This window comes from Coregonus clupeaformis, chromosome 12, assembly GCF_020615455.1.
Source record: "Coregonus clupeaformis isolate EN_2021a chromosome 12, ASM2061545v1, whole genome shotgun sequence".
Taxonomy (NCBI): domain Eukaryota; kingdom Metazoa; phylum Chordata; class Actinopteri; order Salmoniformes; family Salmonidae; genus Coregonus; species Coregonus clupeaformis.
The window spans coordinates 20,310,290-20,335,973 of NC_059203.1; the positions used below are offsets into that span (position 1 = coordinate 20,310,290).

Below are 25,684 nucleotides of genomic sequence, written 5' to 3' on the forward strand. Positions count from 1 at the left end.
CCAGGACGACTGATCCGTGTAAAGGAAAGAATGAATGGGGCCATGTATCGTGAGATTTTGAGTGAAAACCTCCTTCCATCAGCAAGGGCATTGAAGATGAAACGTGGCTGGGTCTTTCAGCATGACAATGATCCCAAACACACCGCCCGGGCAACGAAGGAGTGGCTTCGTAAGAAGCATTTCAAGGTCCTGGAGTGGCCTAGCCAGTCTCCAGATCTCAACCCCATAGAAAATCTTTGGAGGGAGTTGAAAGTCTGTGTTGCCCAGCGACAGCCCCAAAACATCACTGCTCTAGAGGAGATCTGCATGGAGGAATGGGCCAAAACACCAGCAACAGTGTGTGAAAACCTTGTGAAGACTTACAGAAAACGTTTGACCTGTGTCATTGCCAACAAAGGGTATATAACAAAGTATTGAGAAACGTTTGTTATTGACCAAATACTTATTTTCCACCATAATTTGCAAATAAATTCATAAAAAATCCTACAATGTGATTTTCTGGAATTTTTTTCCTCATTTTGTCTGTTATAGTTGACGTGTACCTATGATGAAAATTACAGGCCTCTCTCATCTTTTTAAGTGGGAGAACTTGCACAATTGGTGGCTGACTAAATACTTTTTTTTCCCCACTGTATTACCTCAACTACCTCAACTAGCCGGTGCCCCCGCACATTGACTATGCAACGGTACCCCCCTGTATATATAGCCTCCCTACTGTCACTTTATTTTACTGTATATATAGCCTCCCTACTGTCACTTTATTTTACTTCTGCTCTTTTTTTCTCAACACTTTTTTGTTGTTGTTTTATTCTTACTTTTTTTGATTAAAATAAATGCACTGTTGGTTAAGGGCTGTAAGTAAGCATTTCACTGTAATGTCTGCACCTGTTGAATTCGGCGCATGTGACCAATAAAATTTGATTTGATTTGATTTGATTTAACATCAAACATCATTCTTCAAAAATTAATACCTAAGAATATGACACAATTATGTATTACACATGTCTATATTTCATTGCAGACACTGGAATGTAGTCCACTACACTTCATCTCCCCGTAGTCTCCTCTTCCAATGGACTGTTGATGATGGAATCGGCCACACCCTCCTTGTTTCATCTCCTCCAGTCATATTGTCCCTTCATAATATTGTCCTTGTTTGAGTATTTCAATCTCCACATGTCCCCCAAATGCTTCTGGAAGAAAAAGAAAAAACCAAACAGTATCTTTTGCAAACCAACACTTTCAAATTAAACACCAATATCAACTAAGAATATAAAAATGATATATAAATGATGTATGAATCACATTATCCTCTTCCCCCCCTTGATTCATAAAATCATACTAAGAATCACACTAATATTGAAAATATAGAAAAATGATCAAAACATAAAAAATGATATTTATCCATTCAGTTCCACTTGTCCATCTTCCTCCAGATCAGGAACAGTCAACACCGGCATCTGAGTGTTGTATCCAGGCATCACTCTCCAACCTATCTCAATATCATAGCTTTCTCAAAGGTCAGTAACAAATTACAAACATCACACAGTGTTGCCTCCCGAGTGGCACAGTGGTCTAAGGCGCTGTGCCACTAGAGATCCTGGTTCGAATCCAGGCTCTGTCGTAGCCGGCCGCGACCGGGAGACCCATGGGGCGGCGCGCACAATTGGCCCAGCGTCGTCCAGGGTAGGGGAAGGAATGGCCGGCAGGGGATGTAGCTCAGTTGGTAGAGCATGGTGTTTGCAACGCCAGGGTTGTGGGTTCGATAAAATAATGTATGCACTAACTGTAAGTCGCTCTGGATAAGAGCGTCTGCTAAATGACTAAAATGTAAATGATGTAAATGTGTTATCAAAGCTGCCATTAAATGTAACCCATCACTGCCCCTACTGGCCTACCTGATCTTGCAACCAAGTCTTCTCAGATCTCCCAAACGCATCCCTTATATTCTTCAATGCATATATAACTATCTGAACTATCTGGACTCAAAGTATACCTAATATTATGTTACACCATACCATGGAAAAAGTGCCCCCTTCTCCCTTGGACTCATCCTTCAATGATAGGCTTGAAGACTATGACATGTCTCCATGTCTCTTTCATCCAATTTCAAACCTAGCTTCAGATTTCTGTGTCCGGTGCTACCCCTCTTATAATGGTAAAAACCTCATATGGAAGCTTCAACGTTGACATGTAACAACATCCTGTCCATCCATAATGTAAGAATATATATGCTTTATCACCACAAACCCTCTAAATATCTCTAAAATTCCCCATAGTCACATTGTCAGGCAAAAGCTAATCTTTTAACCATCAAAGTCCTGCTGTTCTTACTACCTGGTACATAAAAAGTTACATTATTTCTCATTACTACCCTTAAGGTCATGCATACCCAAAGTTATCATATAACATCACAATCTGATATTCCCATAAACATACCCCTTACCTCATATGTTTTATTAGAACAAAAACAACTTTTAGCCCTCAATGGTTACACCTCAAATGCTCCAGGGTTTGCTGTTACCTGATTTTACTTTCCATCTAACAAATGCACCCAAGTTAATTCACTTAACCCAATACCACCTAACCCTAGGCTTAAACAAATGTTTTGACAACGACATTATTTTATCTGTTACTGATTGTTGTTGCTGATACAACAGTCATGACAAAACATAAGATTGACACATATTTGATAGAGGTCGAACGACCGTCTCTAAAATGTTTGGTGCTGGAATTCTCACCAGACATGGACCCTCAAGATTCCTCACTGATCTTACAGAATGAGCTGCTGGAACCTGCCCATCTATCTCTAATTTTCACAACAGAAGAATCAAACCACTCCCTTTAGTTTCTCTCTTCCCTAACGAGCGGTACTGCAGATACCTCTCCTTGTCTGTCATCAAAATCAAAGACCTCATCCTGTACCCAGTGGCGGCTCCTGAAAAAATTCTCAGGGGGGGCAATTTTTCTGATGATTTAGGTGACCTACACACATTTAAAAAAAGATATGTCCAGCAACAACATGAAGACAGGGGCAGCATATAAGTCAATACCAGAAGCATTTATTGACTGATCTCAAAAGTGTTGGCTTACCAGGGTTGGTGGAGCCCTCAGTTTCATCTTTGCCTCGCAAAGCTAACTCAAACACTCCGCAAAACTTCACACACTGGATTAGCCGGCTGAGGATGTGGCGGTTCTTGCTAACCTCATCGTTGTGGCGGCGGACAGCTAGCCTGTATCCCTCATCCAGTTGAGTGGCAATGTTCACTCTCCCCAAAGCAGACAATCTCAAACAGCTATCCATGTGGGTCTTTGACAGCTCATGTTTCTTAATCTTTCCTGAAAGATGGTGCATGTCCGTTACACACCAGTCGCTGTCCAAGCGGTGCTGTCTGCCGTGCCGCCTTCAGGGTGAAAGAGTAAGCAGGGGGTAGCAGAAGACTGCATTAGCTACATCGCAGCCTGCTAGCCAGGTTTTTCGTTCGTACCAATTTTTGGAAAATCCTCGGGTGTAGGACTTTCCCCCTTTAGTAGAAACCTGTTGAATTATTAAATTTGGTCTGGGAGGTCCTAATTGTTTCGTTGCCAATTTATCTTGATTTGTTCGCCGACAAAAAGTAACTTATTTCAAAGAGACAATCGAGTTGCACTGAACGCTATAGCCATCTTGACAGTAGTACGTGAATTGATTGACGCTGCTACCCGCTCTTTTCTTAGTTACGTTCATGGTTATGTTACGTATGATGAAAGCGCGTAAGTGCAAGCCCTCAGAAACCCATAGAGATTGTATTGAAAGCTCTGATATTTGAAAAAAATAGATTTTACATGGGAGTCTATGAGAGACTTCTGGGGCGATTTTCAACCTGACTGAAATCGCCCCAAAAGGGGGGGGGGGCCATTTGAAGCACGACTTTAGCCTGATTGGACATTTAGTGGCAGATCAGACGTCTAGATTAGAACACTGATAACTACTGTTGCCGTGATATAATTGATTAGAAAAAAAATCCCTTCCTTTTCCCGTTTGGCAGTGCGTCGCCCATATTGCCCTAATGAACACACCGCCCCTGTCCCAAGTAGAAATTCCATGTGCATTCCACAGGTTGCATTTATAAGTGAGTGTTCAAAATAATATTCAAGATTAGGAATAGTTTCGTGGCACACCTGAGAGTTCCACAGGGCCCCTATTTTGAGAGTTCCACAGGGCCCCTATTTTGAGAGTTCCACAGGGCCCCTATTTATTTTGGCCCCTCATCAGGGCAAGTTCCAACATGTCATGACCAGGATGGTATGGATGGTACCATGGCATTCCATGCAAGTAAAAACAACAAAGGTCTTGACATGTTAGCTATGTCATCAAGCCCTAATGTAATGTTAGTGTTGGAAAAATCTAGGCTTATCCTGACTTTTACCGTCTATTGTCACGATCGTCGACAGATGAAGCGGACCAAGGCGCAGCGTGATAAGCGTACATTCTTTATTAGTAGTACACAACACGAACCAAAACAATAAACAAATGATACGTGAAGTCCTAGGTTACAACACAAACCTTTCGGAACAAGATCCTACAATAAACAGTGCCAAACAGGCTGCCTAAGTATGGTCCCCAATCAGAGACAACGAGCTACAGCTGTCTCTGATTGGGAACCACCCTGGCCAACATAGAAATAAACGATCTAGAACAAAAACCACAGAAAAATAAACATAGAAAATCCACACCCTGGCTCAACATCTAAGAGTCCCCAGAGCCAGGGCGTGACAGTCTATACACTATAGTACATACCTGACCCTTGAGCATTTAGAGATATCAACTCTCACAGGATAGCCCTGGGGTAGAGGGCTGCCCGCGGGACCTGCGGGTCCGGAAAGAGAATTGCGGCGTGGTCTGCATTTTTCATCCTGCGGTTGGGAGTGGTCATGAAAACAGACAACTTTGGGAGGGAAATATTTTTGTTGTCCTGCAGATTATTTGGAAACGTTCGACTTTCTGCTTTGTATGAGTTAGCCTCCCTGTTGTATTAAAATCACATATTTCTCGCATTATTCACACACTCAGAATTCACTGCTTCAAGTTAAGTAGCCTACCTCCAGTGGTGTATAGTACTTAAGTAAGAATACTTGAAAGTACTACCTAAGTAGTTTTTTGGGGTATCTGTACTTTACTTTACTATTTATATTTTTGACTACTTTTACTTTTACTTCACTACATTCCTAAAGAATATTATGTACTTTTTACTCCATACACTTTCACTGACACCCAAAATTACTCATTACATTTTGAATGCTTAGCAGGACAGGAAAATGGTCTAATTCACACACTTATCAAGAGAACATCCCTGGTCATCCCTACTGCCTCTGATCTGGCGGACTCACTAAACACACACGCTTAGTTTGTAAATGATGTCTGAGTGTTGGCGCGTGCCCCTGGCTATCCTAAAAAAAAATCATGGTGCGGTGTGGTTTGCTTAATATAAGGAATTTGAAATGATTTATAATTTTACTTTTACTTTTGATACTTAAATGTATTTTAGCAATTACATTTACTTTTGATACTTAAGTGTATTTAAAACCAAATACTTTGAGACTTTTACTCAAGTAGTATTTTACTGGGTGACTTTCACTTTTACTTGAGTCATTTTCTATTAAGGTATCTTTACTTTTACTCAAGTATGACAGTTGGGTACTTTTTCCACCACTACCTACCTCTCCTCTCCTAGTTGGGCGTGCGAGATTAATTGATTAATTGCGCCCAGTATATATGTGTGGTCTCATTTAAATAGAGTAGCAATGGGCGGAGAATCACGTGGCAGTTATCATTCCAAGGAAATAAAATAAAATATGATTAGACTATAGTTTACTACAGTGTCTGTAAATAAATATTGATAATGGAAAGAGGAGGAGGGCGCTCAACCAACATGAGTCGAGGTGCAATAAAACAATTGGATCATCATTGAACAGGAAAAGGTGCAACATGCACATAGGCTACCATGGTAACCAAGCATTGCACCTTTTCAAAAAATATAGATTTTACCCATTTATTTGTCTCTGCCTGCAAATCGTCATTCTAATAGGTAGGGTTAGGGTTAGTGGTTTAAGAGAAAGTGCAAGTGTCTGCTCTCATCATTCTTGCTGCTTCAAGTTCAGTAGCCATACATGTGAGATCAGGTACGCGTGTGGTCTCAATTAACTAGAGTAGGGGCGAAGAAGCACGGGGCAGTTATGATCTTCCTGTCTGGGTTGGCGCCCCCCCCTTGGTTTGTGCTGTGGTGGAGACCTCTGTGGGCTATACTCGGCCTTGTCTCAGGATTGTAAGTTGGTGGTTGGGGATATCCCTCTAGTGGTGCGGGGGCTGTGCTTTGGCGGAGTGGGTGGGGTTATATCCTTCCTGTTTGGCCCTGTCCGGGGGTTTCTTCGGATGGGGCCACAGTGTCTCCGGACCGCTCCTGTCTCAGCCTCCAGTATTTATGCTGCAGTAGTTTATGTGTCGGGGGCTGGGGGTTAGTTGGTTATACCTGGAGTACTTCTCCTGTCTTATCCAGTGTCCTGTGTGAATTTAAGTATGCTCTCTCTAATTCTCTCGTTCTCTCTTTCTCTCTGAGAACCTGAGCCCTAGGACCATACGTCAGGACTACCGGGCATGATGACACCTTGCTGTCCCCAGTCCGCCTGGCCTTGCTGCTATTCCAGTTTCAACTGTCTCTGCCTGCGTGACTACGAAACCCCTACCTGTCCCAGACCTGCTGTTTTCAACTCTAAATGATCGGCTATGAAAAGCCAACTGAGATTTATTCCTGATTATTATTTGACCATGCTTGTCACTTATGAACATTTTGAACATCTTGGCATGGTTCTGTTATAATCTCCACCCGGCACAGCCAGAAGAGGACTGGCCACCCCTCATAGCCTGGTTCCTCTCTAGGTTTCTTCCTAGGTTTTGCCTTTCTAGGAGTTTTTCCTAGCCACCGTGCTTCTACACCTGCATTACTAGCTGTTTGGGGGTTTTAGGCTGGGTTTCTGTACAGCACTTCGAGATATTAGCTGATGTAAGAAGGGCTATATAAAATAAAATTGATTGATTGATTGATTGATTATGTTTCCTAGGAAATGTAAGTCCTAAATATGATTAGACTATAGTTAACTACATTGCCTCGAAATAAATATTGATCACCCATATTTTTCTCCATCCGAAAATCTTCCCACTCCTAAAAGCTATACTCTAGAAAAAAATGGTGCTAAGGAGAATCATATATGGTTCTTCGGTTTGTCCCCATAGGTGGAACCCCTTTTGGTGCTAAGTAGAGCGAACCCTTTACAGAGGGTTCTCACTAGAACCCTTTATGTAGGGTTCTTCATAGAACCCCCTGTATATGGTTCTACCTCAACTTTTTAAGCCTTGAGAAAATTGAGACATGGATTGTGTATGTGTGCCATTCAGAGGGTGAATGGGCAAGACAAAAGATTTAAGTACTTTTGAACGGGGTATGGTAGTAGGTACCAGGCGCACCAGTTTGAGTGTGTAACGAACTGCAACACTGCTGGGTTTTCCACGCTCAACAGTTTCCTGTGTGTATTAAGAATGGTCCACCACCCAAAGGACATCCAGCCAACTTGACACAACTGTGGGAAGCACTGAAGTCAACATGGGCCAGCATCCCTGACGGACGCTTTTGACACCTTGCAGAGTCCATGCCCTAACGAATGGAGGCTGTTCTGAGGACAAAAGGGGATGCAACCTAATATTAGGAAAGGTGTTCCTAATGTTTTGTTCACTCAGTGTCTGTCTAGCCTATTTGCTGGTATAGCCCAGTAATACCGATAGCCTAATATCATTTGACACGTGAGAATCTCTGGTGATTTAACCTATTTTGGGGGGTTATTTTTGTGCATTTTGATATTGCTGGGACCATGGTTGGCAAGTGAATTGCGTCACATACGCCTAAAATAACATTGCGGGACTGCGGGTGGGTTCGGACCAGTTCTTGCGGTAGCAGGTGGGGAGTCGGACAGAAAGCCAGCGGGTGTGGGCGGGTGCTGTATGAAAAGCTGTGGGTGCGGGCGGGCGGGAGAGGGATACATAACCAGTACTTATCTGGAACAGGTATGTGTCATCTGTCATCATGGGTAGCCTATGAATAGCTCTAAAGGTATTGTAAATCTGGTGCTGGTGGTATCCAGGATGTGTCTGGATCTCCTGATAGCTGGGTGGGGTAGCTTATGTTTTTCATTTTTTTGCGAACAATTGTTTACTTTTTTATTGACTCAAAGAAGTGGTTAATGTCATACCAATTTTCTGAAAATGTCCCCAAATCCTCCTAACACTCCCTGAGGTTTGCTTATTTTTATAATCACAGACTATTACTACAAACATGTTTTGGATCGTTAAGAGCCTCCTCTGGTTATAGGTTGTGACACTCCATCCTTAGCTGCTTGTTCCACGGATGAACAACTACAGCATGACTTGACTTGAACTGAAATGACTTGAAAGAGAGAGTTCTGTGACCACTGATGAACAGATAGACTCTGTTCTTGCTTGGGCCAGCTCTCTTTTTGATGGGAGGCATGAAACCATTCTCCTTGTATGAAAGATCATACACTTTAATGTTGGCTAGCGAGCCAGCCACCTAACGTCAGCTAGTTAGCTAACAGTAAGCTTTAACTTGCAATTAAAACAACTTTCTGACAAAATTAGAAACGTGTAATATCTGAAAGAAAGCTGAAGAACTGAAATATCCTAATATAAATCTAGCTGGTTTTTCTATGCCTCGGCAGGACAGAACGGCAGCGTTCTGAACTCGCCTGAGTTAGAATACCTCATGATAAGATGTAGACCACACTATCTACCAAGAGAGTTTTCATCTATATTTTTCATTGCTGTGTACTTACGGTTCATATGTGAATGTGAATAACTCACGTCTGAGAGTTAGATAAGATGCAAGCATAATCCTTTACTCAGGTATAACATGTTAGAGGTCACGACACTCATAATGCACCTGTTTATCTATCCTAGATAGGTGACCCACTAGCGCCATCTGGTGCACGCTTGTGTGCCTGAACGTCCCTAATGAGCTTTGGTGCGAGGAGCTTGGGAGTTGTTGGCGACAGAGAGCGAATAGACATTAAGGGCTGTACAGGACTGCTGCCGAAGCCCTCTGTGGGAGTATTTCTCAACGCCAAAATGGGTTGCCACACATCTGTGCCTTTCTGCATAGCCTTTGTGATGAGGGTCTTTGCTATTTTCACTGCTGACTCCGCCTTAACATTACTCTGACTGTGGTAGGGTGAGGAGGTCACATGATGTAACTCACGGGCTTTTGCAGAAAAAAAAAGCAAAGTCTTGACTCGTGAACTGGAGCCCATTATCCGTACCTACACCACTGTCAGTTAGCTTTGATAGCATCCCGTGTCAGTGGGGACATGTTTTGATCAGTAGCATGGTTCACATCTTCAAACTCAGCCTGTAGAGCATATACAGTCTCATTTGTCTGATATTGCGGGTGACTAGTTGCTGGGGGTGCTGACCTGGACAAGAAATTTGCAACGTGGAGCTCTATTCCTTTCTTGTATACTACCTGTAGTTGATAAGGCTGAAGCTTTAGCATCATCCTTTGTAGTCTCTTCGGGGGCAGACAGAAAAGTTTTTTTGAAGATAACCTCAAGCAGCTTGTGGTCGGTGTGCACCGTGATAGAGTCCCTACCATGAAGGTATTGATCAAAACGTTCACAGACGACCACTATGGCTAGGCACTCTTTTTATAATTTGGGCGTATCCTTGTTCTGTGGGTGTCAATATCCTTGAAGCAAATGCAATGGGCGGCCCATTGTAGGGTCACTTCCTCAGAGAGGTCATAGTACCTCTGTATTGGTTGGTTGCTTACCAATTTCTTGATTTGCTCCAATTCAGCATCATGTTGAGGAAGCCACACCCACAGAGCATCTTTATTGGTCAGCCGACGCAATGGCTCACATAAGGCACATAGATGAGGTAGGAATTTGACTAAGTAATTTACAAAACCAAGCAGTCGCTGCACTGCTTTTGCGTCTGTAGGTGGCAGCATTTTCTGTACTGCCTACACCTTCTTGGGGTCTACTTTCAGGCCTTCAGCTGTCAAGAGATGCCCCATGTATGTAATACTTGTGAGCCTGAGATTAACTTTGTCTTTATTCAGCTTTAGATTCATCTCTCTTGCTCTTTGTAGGAGCTGAGTCAGGTTGTGGTCATGGTCCTGCACTGCTTCTTCCATTGTGGCACCACAGCCGTGTTGTCATCAGCTAGGTTACGCTTATTCCTGTCAGTCCCTGAAGTGCATCATGTTGCCTTGGCTGATATTCCTCTGCAGTTGGTTTCACTCCAAAAGGTAACCTTTTCCGCCGATATCTCCCCTTGGGGGTCCAAAATGTGGTGAGGTAACTGCCTTCTTCATCTAAACGTACCTGCCAGTATCCATTTATGCATCCATAACAGAAAAGATTATCGCTTTTGCCAGGCTTGGCAGTACCTCTTCAATGGTAGGCATTTGGTCATGTGCCCTACATAAGGCTTTGTTCAGGGCACTTGGACTCTTATTTTGACAGGTTTTTCCACCACAACCATGCTGCTTATCCACTTAGTAGGTTTGGTGACCTTCGTAATCACACCCTGTTCCTCCATTGAATCAACAGACTTTAGTATCTTTTCTTTCAGTGGAATGGGGATTTGGCGGGGAAGCGGTTGAACTGGTCTGACAGACTCATCCACCACCAGTTGGAGCTCACCTGGCAGAGTCCCCATCCCTTCAAAATCATCCTCAAACTGTTTCAGTATTGCCTCTGAGGTGTTCAAGTCTGATGGGGCCTTTTGTTGTTTCTTTGGTGCTGACATCATGAACGACATGCTGGTGGTTGAGCTGTAGCAGGTTGAGCTTTTCACACGTTTCTGCTGAAAGGAGAGGCTTTTGCAAGGTTTCCACCTTTATGTTTCCCCATAATGATTGGCTTGTAGTTCATACTCCACTACTGGTGTAATAACCCAGCCATCGTCCAGCCTCAGCCTTAGCCTTGCTTGGTTGTGGCTTTACATCTCCGTCCTGCATTACTTGCATAAAGTCTCTGTAGCCGAGTATTTAACAAGTTGAGCCACTGTCTCGCAGGCATTTGATAGTGCTGCTTAGATCATAATCACAGTTATGACATGTCAGTGGGGCAAGCTTTCATAACACACTACACCCCTCCTATTCTTAGATGTTTGACTAACCATTATGATAACACATCTCCAAACATCCGACCACAAGGAGCTACAGAGGGTAGTGCGTACGGCCCAGTACATCACTGGGGGCGAGCTCCCTGCCATCCAGGATCTCTATACCAGGCGGTATAGACTCCAGCCACCCAAGCCACAGACTGTTCTCTCTGCTACCACACGGCAAGCAGTACCAATGCAAGTCTGGAGCCAACAGGACCTTGAATAACACTTCTAAACAAGACTGCTAAATAGCTAATCAAATGGCTACCTGGACTACCTGCTGTAATGTATAGACTTGACTCAGACTCACGGGAATCATTGACTTGTACTTTATTCCTGGTCCCCCAAGCCTAGCCTCCCTCTGTTCCTCACGTGTCTCCTAGTGACCCACTGGTATTGCACCACTAGGTGCCGCTAATACACTACACCTTACATTGACCCTTTTTTACACTAACTCTCTTGCACTGACTTTATGCACACACACTGGATTCTACCCACACACTCACGCATACTTATACTGACACCCCAACACACACACACACACACACACACACACACACACACACACACACATACACATACACACACACCCAGACACACTACATACACCCACACACACATAACATGCACACACACATGCATACTGACGCCACACTTACACACACACACACACTTTCACACACCACATATGCTGCTGCTATTGTTTATCATCTATCCTGTTACCTAGTCACTTTATCCCTATCTAGATGTCCATATCTACCTCAATTACCTCGTACACCTGCACATTGACTTGGTACTGGTACACCATGTATATAACCATGTTATTTTCTACTCCCTGTATTTAACCATGTTATTTTCCCTATATATAGCCATGTTATTTTCTACTCCCTGTATATAACCATGTTATTTTCTACTCCCTATATATAGCCATGTTATTTTCTACTCCCTATATATAGCCATGTTATTTTCTACTCCCTGTATATAACCATGTTATTTTCCCTATATATAGCCATGTTATTTTCTACTCCCTGTATATAACCATGTTATTTTCTACTCCCTATATATAGCCATGTTATTTTCTACTCCCTATATATAGCCATGTTATTTTCTACTCCCTGTATATAGCCATGTTATTTTCTACTCCCTATATATAGCCATGTTATTTTCTACTCCCTATATATAGCCATGTTATTTTCTACTCCCTGTATATAACCATGTTATTTTCTACTCCCTGTATTTAACCATGTTATTTTCTACTCCCTATATATAGCCATGTTATTTTCTACTTCCTGTATATAGCCATGTTATTTTCTAGTTCCTATATATAGCCATGTTATTTTTAATTGTTATTTTTATTCCTTATTCACTGTGTCACTATTTCTATTTTTTATTTATTTTGTATCTTATCTTTAACTCTGCATTGTTGGAAATGGACCCGTAAGTAAGCATTTCACTGTTAGTCTACACCTGTTGTCTACTAAGCATGTGACAAATAAAATTAGATTTGAATTTGATATGATATACCACAAACCCCAGAGGTGCCTTATTGCTATTATAAACAGGTGACTATCGTAAATAGAACAGTAAACCAGTTTTTTTTGCATAATACCTGTGGTATATTGTCTCAGCCAATCAGCATCCAGTGCTCGAACTAACAGGTTTATAATACTTCTATATCCTCCAAGAGAAAGCTAAGCCACTTCCAGATGTCGTTGTGGGGGATCTCGGAGATAAGTGTGTGGGCAGGAATGTTGTGGTGTGCAGTGAAGACTGGTGTGTTGATGTTATGGTTATCATGTACTGGCTGGTTTAGCTGGGGCCTGTCTATAGGGCCTCCCAACCAACCAGGGGCTTGGCACACAAGTTTCATCCAATCAGGTGATCGCTACAAGAAGGCCAAGCCCGAGAAAGTTACAGTTGTTCATTGATGAACTAGATACTGCATCTTCTACTGCACCACAACATCGTAGAGCCTATCAACCCTTCAGGTAAGTGAAGTCGAACTGGAATTTACATATATCAGGTATTCTTTCATTTGTATGCAGACTCCAGCACAAACTATTTGGAATACTCTCTCTGAATATTTTAGATGTTCTTCTTGATTATTGTTTTGCTTTGCAATAAAAGGCTAGGGAATTGTGAAATGTTGGAAATGTAGCCAACTCTACAGAGATCATTCTCTCTAAGCAAGTGTTTCCCAACTCCAGTGATTGAGTACTCTCAACAGCACACATTTTTGTTGTAGTCCTGGAAAAACTTGATGATTAGTTGACAAGTTGAATCAGGTGATCTTGTCCAGGGCTACAATACAAATGCATACTGTTGGGGGTACTGGAGGACTGGAGTTGGGAACCACTGTTGGGGGTACTGGAGGACTGGAGTTGGGAACCACTGTTGGGGGTACTGGAGGACTGGAGTTGGGAACCACTGTTGGGGGTACTGGAGGACTGGAGTTGGGAACCACTGTTGGGGGTACTGGAGGACTGGAGTTGGGAACCAATGTTGGGGGTACTGGAGGACTGGAGTTGGGAACCACTGTTGGGGGTACTGGAGGACTGGAGTTGGGAACCACTGTTGGGGGTACTGGAGGACTGGAGTTGGGAACCACTGTTGGGGGTACTGGAGGACTGGAGTTGGGAACCACTGTTGGGGGTACTGGAGGACTGGAGTTGGGAACCAATGTTGGGGGTACTGGAGGACTGGAGTTGGGAAACACTGTTGGGGGTACTGGAGGACTGGAGTTGGGAACCACTGTTGGGGCTACTGGAGGACTGGAGTTGGGAACCACTGTTCTAAGCCTTATTATCGTGCTATTAGGGTTTGGAAGTAAACAATTTATAATTTGTTTTTGCAAGTTTATCAGTGAAAGAAACCCGATAGAACATTCTTGTAAGCCCCTTCCCACACAGGTAATGTCTGAGCATGTTTGAGCTTGTCAACAGAGATCATGTTACATCCTTTTACAACTCAAGTGGTTTCATTTGCCTGAAACATGCTGGATTGTTTTTGCATGCTACCTACATGACATGGAATTCGTAATTCTGTTCCAGCCAGTCATCCAGAACTACTATTCTGTGAGAAGAAACCCTGTTCATTGCAAAACAAATAGAAGTCAGTATCAGTCACAGACTGTTGCTACAGTAACCTACTCCCAGTCCATAGGCTGAGTCACTGTAGGACTAAAGTGATGTCATGTGTTTTTTTATCTGTCCTGCTTGGTGGAATTCCTCACAACCAGGAATTTCACGTCTGGTGAGGAATTACACATCTGGAGTGACTAAGCCTACACTTCTGACGACTTTGTTGAAAGGACTGTTCGGAAATATTAACTTTTTTGCACTTGAATGAACGCTGCTTTGGCCAGGTCTCCCTCAAAAATAAATTCTCATCTAACAGCACTTCCTGGTTAAATAAAGGATCAATTAAAATAATGGTACAACTGCTGGCTCACAGCTGTATTACTGTATTAGAATTGCAACCACAGACTGTGGAGCTGTGATGTTGCAACGTGTTTCATGGGGAAATAACCCTCCATTCTGTTGTCAACTGATCAACTCATCTTAAAGCATTTGCATTTGAAAGCCTCAGCTCGAGTTTATCTAGCTCCATCCTACCTTGATCAACTAGTTTCACCTCCACCCAACCGTGAGTGACCGTTGATATGACAAGTACTCTGGATACCAAATAGTGGAACCATAAAGGGTTCTACAGGGTCAAGCCGAAGAACCCTTTCTTAAAGGTTTTAAATAGGTGTCCACAGAGACATGCTTTCCAACACTTTCACTAAAATAGTTTCAGCATGTGGCCATACCAATAGAAACCCTACCTTTGCATCAGGGATTTTATAACAAGAATCTAGCCAGATGGACAGAATATATGTCCTGAAGCATGTTTCCTTGTGTTGAGCCATTTATGAGACACTGCTGTTGTGCATTAAGGGCAGTAAACACAAGTAGGCTATTAAACTTTTATTGGTTTAGGTAATGACTTCCTTTCTCTGGAATCTTTGCTTGTTTGATCAACTAGTAGTTCATGAGTTTTACATGGATGTGAAAACATGAATGTGATTTAATGTTTCTCTTTTTCCAGCAGCAGTCATGAAGATTGCATCTTTCAACATCCAGAAATTTGGGAAGCGTAAGCTATCAGACCCACAGACCCTTGCTATCCTTGTGAAGGTACAGTTATATGATTGTATGTATTCCTGATATTATACACTGAACAAAAATATAAACGCAACATGCAACAATTTCAAAGATTTTACTGAGTTACAGTTCATATAAGGAAATCAGTCAATTGAAATAAATGCATTAGGCCATAATCTATGGATTTTACATTACTGGGGATACAGATATCCATCTGTTGGTCACAGATACCTTTAAAACAAAGTTAGGGGCGTGGATCAGAAAACCAGTCAGTATCTGGAGTGACCACCATTTGCCTCATGCATCACGACACATCTCCTTTGTATAGAGTTGATCAGACTGTTGATTGTGGCCTCTGGAATGTTGTCCCACTCCTCTTCAATGGCTGTATGAAGTTGCTGGATATTGGCGGGAACTGGGACACACTGTTGTACACATTGATACAGAGCATCCCAAACATGCTCAATGGCTGACATGTCAGGTTTGTATGCAGGCCATGGAAGAACTGGGACATTTTCAGCTTCCAGGAATTGTGTACAGATCCTTGCGACATGGGGCTGTGCATTATCATGCTGAAACATGCGGTGATGGCGGCGGATGAATGGCACGACAATGGGCCTCAGGATCTCGTCACCGTATCTCTGTGAATTCAAATTGACATTGATAAAATGCAATTGTGTTCATTGTCCATAGCTTATGCCTGCCCATACCATAACCCCACCGCCACCATGGGGCACTCTGTTCACAATGTTGACATCAGCAAACCACTCGCCCACACGATGCCATCTGCCCGGTACAGTTGAAACCGGGATTCGTCTGTGAAGAGCACACTTCTCCAGCGTGCCAGTGGCAATCAAAGGTGAGCAGTTGCTGTCTGGGTGGCTGGTCTCAGACGATCCCGCAGGTTAAGAAGCCGGATGTGGGGCCTCCCAAGTGGCGCAGTGGTCTAAGGCACTGCATCGCAGTGCTAGCTGTGCCACTAGAGATCCTGGTTTGAGTCCAGGCTCTGTCGCAGCCGGCCGCGACCGGGAGACCCATGAGGCAGCGCACAATTGGCCCAGCGTCGTCCAGGGTAGGGGAGGGTTTGGCCGGCAGGGATGTTCTTGTCCCATCGCGCACTAGCGACTCCTGTGGCGGGCCGGGCGCAGTGCACGCTGACTCGGTCGCCAGGTGTACGGTGTTTCCTCCGACACATTGGTGCGGCTGGCTTCCGGGTTAAGCGGGAACTGTGTCAAGAAGCAGTGCGGCTCGGTTGGATTGTGTTTCGGAGGACGCACGACTCTCGACCTTCACCTCTCCCGTGTCCATACGGGAGTTGCAGCGATGGGACAAGACTGTAACTACCAATTGGATACCACGAAATTGAGGAGAAAAAGGGGGTAAAATACCAACAAAATATATATATATATATAAGAAGCCAGATGTGGAGGTCCTGGGCTGGCGTTACACGTGGTTGGCGGTTGTGAAGCCGGTTGGACGTACTGCCAAGTTCTCTAAAATGACGTTGGAGGAGGCTTATCGTAGAAAAATTAACATGCAATTCTCTGGCAACAGCTCTGGTGGACATTCCTACAGCCAGCATGTCAATTGCATGCTCCCTCAAAACTTGAGACATCTGTGGCATTGTGTTGTGTGACAAAACTGCACATTTTAGAGTGGCATTTTTTTGTCCCCAGCACAAGATGCACCTGTGTAATGATCATGCTGTTTAATCAGCTTCTTGATATGCCACACCTGTCAGGTGGATGGATTATCTTGGAAAATGAGAAATGCTCACTAACAGGGATGTAAACAAATTTGTGCACAACATTTGAGAGAAATAAGCTTTTTGTGCATATGGAAAATGTCTGGTATCTTTTATTTAACTTTACATGTTGCATTTATATTTTTGTTCAGTGTAATTCCCTCACAGAAACATTTGGCAAACTATCCTCAAAACAAGGACGTTGTCCTATACATAAACAGATAAACTAATGAACTTTTTCTCCTTTTCCTTCCTTTCGTCCTATCAGATTGTGTCTCGCTATGACATCATAGTGATTCTGGAGGTGGTGGATGTGAGCGGTACTTCAGTGAACAAGTTCCTGGAGGAATTAAATAAGTAAGTCAAGTGATTTCCCTCAAGGCTGTGTAATTTCATAACAGTGATTTGAATGGTCATATCAGGGTGCTGTAGGCGGATGGTTTTCCGGACCATGAGACACTATAACTATATATCTGGGAATACTCCTGGCCCTACACCACAGGTGTCAAACTCGTTCCACGACGGGCTGAGTGGCTGTGGATTTTTGCTCCTCCCTTGTACTTGAGTGATGAATTAAGGTCGCTAATTAGGAACTCCCCACACTAGGCCCTAGGCCCTCCATGGAATGAGTTTGTCACCCCTGGAATACACGTATCACTCATTGATCTTGTGTTCTTGTCCAAACAGGGCCAATAAGAAGCATCACTACACTCTGAAAATCAGCACTCGTCTGGGAAGAAACAGATACAAGGAGCAGTTTATGTTTCTGTACAGGTACAATTCAAACCCATGGTCAACTTTACCTTCATAAAACTTTATCTGATGCCATTCATTTTTTACATGGTGATCTGATTATTATTTTTTTATGCAGGACTAATGCTATTAAATGTGTTGCATTGTTTGTTCTGAAAGGGATGATTTGGTGGACTTGGTCGGCTCCTGGCAATATGAGGACAACCAGGCTGGAGATGTGGATGCCTTCGCCAGGGAGCCGTACATTCTCCGCTTCAAATGTCTCAACACTGGTAAGGGGCACAGGAGCACTAGAATTAAGAGTGATCCATCCAAATGCAATTTGATTTAGCAAATAACAGAGATGTGTGACTCAAGTCACATTACTTGGACTGGAGTACTACTAATTGTTCTACTTGAGACTTGACTTGGCAAAAAGAAAAAAACACTTGCCACTCGACTTCGACTTGAGCTTCTATGACTCGTGACTCAACTTGGACTTGAGCTGTATGACTCGAGAGACTCGATTTGTCATCTCGCGCACAATGTAGACCTATTTTTCAGTCTCATCAACTAGGCTACTGATAACAACCACAGCCTGCAGCTGCATAGGCTACAGCCAATGCGCCCTGTCCCCTCTGGCCCTCTGGGTAAACGTGGTAATTTTATGTAGCCTATTTATAGCCCATTTATTTGTGTTAGGAGAACATGTGAATGTGATTTTACATTGACATTTTAGTCAGTAAGCAGACGCTCTCATCCAGAGCGACTTACACCCGCGGGAAGTAGGGATGCTGAGGGTGCTGCAGCACCCCCTGAAAAATCTGAATGAAAAACAAATGTTAATAAGAAAAATATATATATATTTTTTTTTTCTCACTAAAGTAGTGCACTCGGCCTTTACTAGTATTAGCGGACCGATATAGACGTCTGTAGCCCAGGCAAACATTATAATAATCAGCATCTCTGCTTTGGCAAAAAAAGGTAGTTGTATAATTAAGAACAGTATCTTGCACGATTTAATAGTTGGAATTGTACGAGTTGTTGCCGTGTCACTTTCTCTGCGATTCTAATGGAATCCAGAAAAGAACAAAACCCATCCTCAAACATTTACATCAAAAGTTGCAAAGTTATGGGCAAAGACACAAAACATCCACATGAAATAAAATATTTTTCTTGATCAAATAAAATGGAAAACAACGACTTTTTGTGCAGTATTCATTTACCATCATTACAAACCAATTGTAAATGTACATCAAATCAAATCAAATCAAATTTTATGTCACATGCGCCGAATACAACAGGTGTAGACCTTACAGTGAAATGCTTACTTACAAGCCCTTGACCAACAATGCAGTTTTAAGAAAGAATACCCCAAAAAATCACATAAAAATACAATATAAAATAATACGAAATAAAAGTAACAAATAATTAAAGAGCAGCAGTAAAAATAACAATAGCGAGGCTATATACAGGGGGTACCGGTACCGAGTCAATGTGTGGGGGCACCGGTTAGTCGAGGTAATTGGGGTCATATGTACATATAGTTAGAGTTATTAAAGTGACTATGCATAGATAATAAACAGAGAGTAGCAGCAGCGTAAAAGAGGGGTGGGGGGGCAGTGCAAATAGTCTAGGTAGCCATTTGATTAGATGTTCAGGAGTCTTATGGCTTGGGGGTAGAAGCTGTTTAGAAACCTCTTGGACCTAGATTTGGCACTCCGGTACCGCTTGCCGTGCGGAAGCAGAGAGAACAGTCTATGACTAGGGTGGCTGGAGTCGTTGACAATTTTTAGGGCCTTCCTCTGACACCGCCTGGTATAGAGGTCCTGGATGGCAGGAAGCTTGGCCCCAGTGATGTACTGGGCCGTACGCACTACCCTCTGTAGTGCCTTGCGGTTGGAGGCTGAGCAGTTGCCATACCAGGCAGTGACGCAACCAGTCAGGATGCTCTCGATGGTGCAGCTGTAGAACCTTTTGAGGATCTGAGGACCCATGCCAAATTACTGTATCTAGGTTTGTACCTGTAGACTTTCCATCACCATGAATAAAAACAATGCACAATACAGTAATTGAGTACATTGAGACATCAAGTGGTTTGTGATGCTAGGGTTGTGGGTTCGATTCCCACGGTGGACCAGTACAACAAAGTATGAAAATGTATGCACTCACTACCGTAAGTGGCTCTGGATACTAAAATGGAAAAGGAATGAATAGACCATTTCAGTTTACACATAGAAATAAGTTGCATTTACAAAGTATTTCAAAAAACTGGAAAACATATCAAGCAAGTCTTTTTATATTCCACAATATATTATCAGATTAACTGTTTTGTGCAGATAATTATCAGACTCAAGTTACAAATGCTGGTAAACACTCAAATACATTTAGTTTAAATGTTTTCACTAAAGTAGTTCACAGGGCCTTCCGATATAGACATCTTCAGCGCAGGCATCTTTTTTCTGCATCCCCCCTCCTGATTTATACCTGCTTAGGTTCCCAGATGAGGAAAAGCTCCGGGCCCCAGGGAAAACAATTTGCCCCACCACTTTGGGACATGTGGTGCCACCTCTGCATCAGGGCAAAGACTAGGTGGTAATGGGGGGAAAAGGGATGCAGTTAGTAAAACATGTGGATCCAAAATCAATGATGCATTGCAATTGCAATGACATTTGCATAAAACACAACCATTGACTTGAGGTACTCAAAACCCAAAATTAGGGACTTGTGACTTGACTCGACCTGAGGAACATTGGACTATACTTGAGACTTGCCTCGAGACTCAAAGGTTAAGACTTGAGACTTGCTTAGGATTTGCAAAATGGTGACTTGGTCCCATCTCTGGCAAATAATATGAAAGTGAATGGCAAACAGACAGACAGCTGGAGATTGCAGCAGAGAATAAAATACCATTAATAAACAGCTGTAATATATACTTCTAATCTCTTCCTGTGTTTCTCAGTGCTGAAGGACTTGGTACTGATCCCAGTGCACACCAAGCCTGACGACTCAGAGAAGGAGCTGGATGAGCTTTATGATGTCTTCCTGGAAGTGACAAAGAAATGGAAGACTGATGTAAGTTCTGAGCTAAACCATTGACAGAACTTAACACCACCCTTGGGTTTAGAAAGTGTACTTGACACCAAATCCTACAATATATGAGGCTTTGACAAGTAAAATACAAAACTAGCCACATGGTGATTTCAAGATAACTATATATGAGAATAACATCGATTTAACTGCTCTCAGGATCACAAGTAACTTTGTTGTGGAATGTTTCTCTCTGTCCCAGAACGTTATGATCCTAGGTGACTTCAACGCAGACGGGTCCTACCTTTCTAAAAAGGGCATGAAAGTCCTCCGTATCCGCAGTGACAAAAATTTCCACTGGCTGATTAAAGATGACGTGGATACCACAGCAAACACAGGCAACGAGAACACTTATGACAGGTTGCTCACTGTGATTTGTGCAATACATTTATGAATGCCTCATGAAACCTGAGATGTAATTTTTTTGGTATTGATAAATGGTCGTTAAAATGTCATAAGGTTTCATAAAAAATAATTACTTGTGTGTAATATGGAATGACTGCTGACTTGATCTTCTGATCAACATCTAGGATTGTGATCTATGGAGATGACATGCTTGACGCCATGGTGCCAAACTCTGCCAAACCATTCAACTTCCAGATTGCATATGGTCTTTCTGAAGAAGATGTAAGTATGCACGTTACAGACGAGTTCAATCCTGGTAGATGGTTTGATTAGAATATTATAACTAGATGAAATGAACATGTTAGTAGCCTACATTTTGAAAAAACGGTTCTAGAAATACACGTAAAAGGGGACTAGCAATAAAGTACATATAAAAGTTGAGCCCTCTGGCTTATGTCTCAACATGTAACTACCATGCTTTATTAGGCCCTGAAGGTGAGCGACCATTACCCTGTGGAGGTAGAGCTGAAAAGATCAACACCTACAGAACAGAGTAAGCAGCATCATTGCTCTTTATTCTGAATCTCCCAAACTTTCCTTTCAAAGAAAATCGTCAAAACGGCAACATCTTTACACATATCACTCCACACACACAAATGCACATATCACTCCCAAGCACATTCAAAAAATATTGTGTAGACATCTACACAGCAAAATAATTGTAGATAAAAATAACTCCTTTTCAGGTTCGGGGACTGGGAAATAGAACCCTGTACATGGACAAGAGGGAGTGTGTGAAGAGGTGATGGAGCTGGAGAAGCCTCCTCCAACAAGAGGGAGTGTGTGAAGAGGTGATGGAGCTGGAGAAGCCTCCTCCAACAAGAGAAGCTGAATTTGGAGATACAGGTGCTGAAGATGCAGATGGCCAAGCTTGGGAAAAGTTACATTGAACTGGGATTAAATCTTACCACAATACTAGTCATATTTGTACTGTATGTCATGTTTGTATCTCTAGTGTAGCTACTGATCTAATACTGACGTGTTTCTTGACAGAATCTCAATCTAGATTGAGTGAAAATACTGCAGTAGTTACAATACTTTCTTTCAGAACTTTCTTTACAAGAACACATCGGAAATTATTCAAAAAGGTCATTACATGTTTTTCCTCTTTCTACAATGGACCCACGTGAAAAGATAAGGGGGAGGGGTTAGCAGGGGTTGGATTTGACCGTGGGCTGTGATTCAGCAACAAAATGATTCCATGATCTTCAAATGCATAATCACTTCTTTCCAGACTTCTTGATTCCTCCACCAGCTGAAAGAAAAGGAAAAATCAAGAGAATGAGAAAACTGTGCAAAATATGTTTCACTTTTTCTAGAAAACTAAAGTAGACAGAGGGACTACTAAAACAGCTGTGGCAAGCAGAGTACATTGAATGACAGGGCAAGAAAACCCAGAAAGCTAACACTGCCATCTAGTGACATCAGAATCACTAGGCTTATTCTCCTCAGCTCAGCGTTGACTCGCTTGCGATGCTTTTTCTTTGGGCTATTGGGCGTTATCCCCTGCAGTATAAAACAATTACAAACATTGGAAAGGGAAAATAATACTCTGTATATCTGGAGTCAGTTGGGTAGATTTGGGGGGAATTGAAAGTCCACCCTTTGATTACTTTTGGCTGTTCAGTAAATCAGAAAAACGTAGGAATCCTGATTAGATTCTGATAGTCAACAAAAACAAATAAATTATTCTTACTTAATGGTCCCTTTCCTGCTGCTTTCGTCTTCAATGCCTCCAAGGCTTTCTGGTCTTCTTTCTGCTTCAGTTTGAAAGCCATTTCATCCTGGATTTGACATTAAGCGAATGTGATCAGGATTCCAATGGAAATACAGTAGTCTATATTTTAATTCCAACATTTAGAAAAACACAGAGTGTTCCCTCATTAGAATAGTTTATATTACATATTAACATCGTGCCAACACAATTACAAACTTACATCATCCATCTCCTTGGTCGCTTTCTTGGCAGCTTTTAGGGGCTTCTTTTTACCACCTATAATACAAGAATATATCCCATTGAATTAATATGAATCAATGTATCATGAATGAAAATATGAATGAATACCGCATAAGCGCGTCACACACAGAAGCCTTCAGAAGGTAGGAAGCTAGCTAGCTAAACTGATCATGACATGCGGGCCAATTTTACACATTACACAGCTAACCATCTAGAATAACTTCGATATATGTATTAATTAGCAGCAGTTAGTAAGATGGTTTGAGCAATCAGCAATTTATGGGCATATACGGTACACACGAATGCCAATTCTGTAAATAGATTCAGCTTTCTAGCCTAAGTTAGTAGCATGGCTTGCCAGGCGCCAGGTATTCCAGCTAGCTAGATACACTGGACAGTCGTAGCTAGCCAACTTTCTATCTAGTACGTTAGAGTCAATATTAAGTTTCACCTGAAAATAAATACCGAGGTGTATGTCACATATGTAAATGTTAATCTCACCTTCTCTTCCGGACATATTTGCGAGTTTTTCAATAAAATCTAAATAAACAACCGCGCTAGCGTGTTCACAGTTGCTTTCTAACAGAGATGAAGAGGCTAAACGAGCGATTTTACTCCGCACAAAAACTGTCCACGAAAATAAGCGTTCTTCTGCTTCTTCTTCTTCTTCGGGTTTATTGGCGAACTACACGCAAAAGGAGTATTGTCCCCACCAACTGGACGGGGGTGAAAAACTTAACTAAAGAAAAGTAATTCCACTACGGGGAAAATAGAACTAACATTAATCCACACAAAATATATAAAAGTATTAATATATATATATATATCTACTGAACAAAAATATAAATGCAGCCATGGGTGAGCCTTGGAGGGTATAGGCCCACCCACTGGGGGAGCCAGGCCCAGACAAAACGTCACATTTTAAAGTGGCCTTTTATTGTCCCCAGCACAAGTTGCACCTGTGTAATGAATATGCTATTTTTGTTCAGTATATATATATATCTATATCAGTGGAGGCTGCTGAGGGGAGGACGGCTCATAATGATGGCTGGAACGGAGTAAATGGAATGGTGGATGTGGATGTATTTGATAGCATTCCACTAATTCTGCTCCAGACTTTATCACAACCCCGTTCTCCCCAATTAAGGTGCCACCAACCTTCTGTGAGATAGATAGATAGATAGATAGATATAGAGAGAGAGAGAGAGAGAGAGAGAGAGAGAGAGAGAGAGAGAGAGAGAGAGAGAGAGAGAGAGAGAGAGAGAGAGAGAGAGAGAGAGAGAGAGAGAGAGAGAGATCTATATATACAGTGCATTCGGAAAGTATTCAGACCTCTTGACTTTTTCCACATTTTGTTAGGTTAGTCTTATTCTAAAATTGATTAAATAAATACAAATCCTCATCAATCTACACACAATACCCCATAATGACAAAGCGAAAACAGGTGATACCTTATAAAAACTGAAATACCTTATTTACATACGTTTTCAGACCCTTTGCTATGAGACTCGAAATTGAGCTCAGGTGCATCCTGTTTCCATTGATCATCCTTGAGATGTTTCTACAACTTGATTGGAGTCCACCTGTGGTAAATTCAATTGATTGGACATGATTTGGAAAGGCACAAACCTGTCTATGTAAGGTCCCACAGTTGACAGTGCATGTCAGAGCAAAAACCAAGGTCGAAGGAATTGTCCGTAGAGCTCCGAAACACGATTGTGTCGAGGCACAGATCTGTGGAAGGGTACCAAAAAATGTCTGCAGCAGCATTGAAGGTCCCCATGAACACAGTGGCCTCCATCATACTTAAATGGAAGAAGTTTGGAACCACCAAGACTCTTCCTAGAGCTGACCACCCGGCCAAATTGAGCAATCGGGGGAGAAGGGCCTTGGTCAGGGAGGTGACCAAGAACCCGATGGTCACTCTGACAGAGCTCCAGAGTTCTTCTGTGGAGATGGGAGAACCTTCCAGAAGGACAACCATCTCTGCAGCACTCCACCAATCAGGCCTTTATGGTAGAGTGGCCAGACGGAAGCCACTCCTCATTAAAAGGCACATGACAGCCCGCTTGGAGTTTGCCAAAAGCCACCTAAAGGACTCTCAAACCATGAGAAACAAGATTCCCTGGTCTGATGAATCCAAGATGGAACTCTTTGGCCTGAATGCCAATCGTCATGTCTGGAGGAAACCTGGCACCATCCCTACGGTGAAGCATGGTGGTGGCAGAATCATGCTGTGGGGATGTTTTTCACCGGCAGGGACTGGGATACTAGTCAGGAACGAGGGAAAGATGAACGGAGAAAAGTACAGAGATCCTTGATGAAAACCTGCTCCAGAGCGACCCTAAGCACACAGCCAAGACAATGCAGGAGTGGCTTAGGGACACGTTTCTGAA

General features: G+C 42.6%; 2 protein-coding genes across 5 annotated transcripts; one reads left to right on the plus strand and one right to left on the minus strand.

Moving 5' to 3' along the window:
- Nucleotides 1–13,129: 13,129 nt before the first annotated feature.
- LOC121577939 (deoxyribonuclease gamma) lies at nt 13,130–22,392 on the plus strand. Of its 4 annotated transcripts, none has more exons than XM_041891927.2 (10): nt 13,130–13,203; nt 15,308–15,393; nt 17,373–17,461; nt 17,792–17,878; nt 18,017–18,129; nt 20,799–20,911; nt 21,129–21,286; nt 21,457–21,553; nt 21,758–21,824; nt 22,018–22,392. In XM_041891927.2, exons 2-10 carry the CDS (start codon nt 15,313–15,315, stop codon nt 22,035–22,037), a joined length of 825 nt encoding a protein of 274 aa, XP_041747861.1. In that variant the 5' UTR covers nt 13,130–13,203; nt 15,308–15,312; the 3' UTR covers nt 22,038–22,392. The 4 variants fall into 4 exon arrangements, with proteins under 4 accessions (XP_041747861.1, XP_041747863.1, XP_041747862.1 ...); XM_041891929.2 differs by having other exon boundaries at nt 13,134–13,203; nt 15,305–15,393; XM_041891928.2 differs by lacking the exon at nt 13,130–13,203 and adding an exon at nt 14,781–14,860.
- On the minus strand, nt 21,826–23,933 carry LOC121577941 (translation machinery-associated protein 7). The gene is made up of 4 exons (XM_041891933.2): nt 23,790–23,933; nt 23,269–23,324; nt 23,028–23,115; nt 21,826–22,586 (listed from the first exon to the last, which is right to left on the minus strand). Exons 1-4 carry the CDS (start codon nt 23,803–23,805, stop codon nt 22,552–22,554), a joined length of 195 nt encoding a protein of 64 aa, XP_041747867.1. The 5' UTR covers nt 23,806–23,933; the 3' UTR covers nt 21,826–22,551.
- Between the last annotated feature and the right edge of the window lie 1,751 nt (nt 23,934–25,684).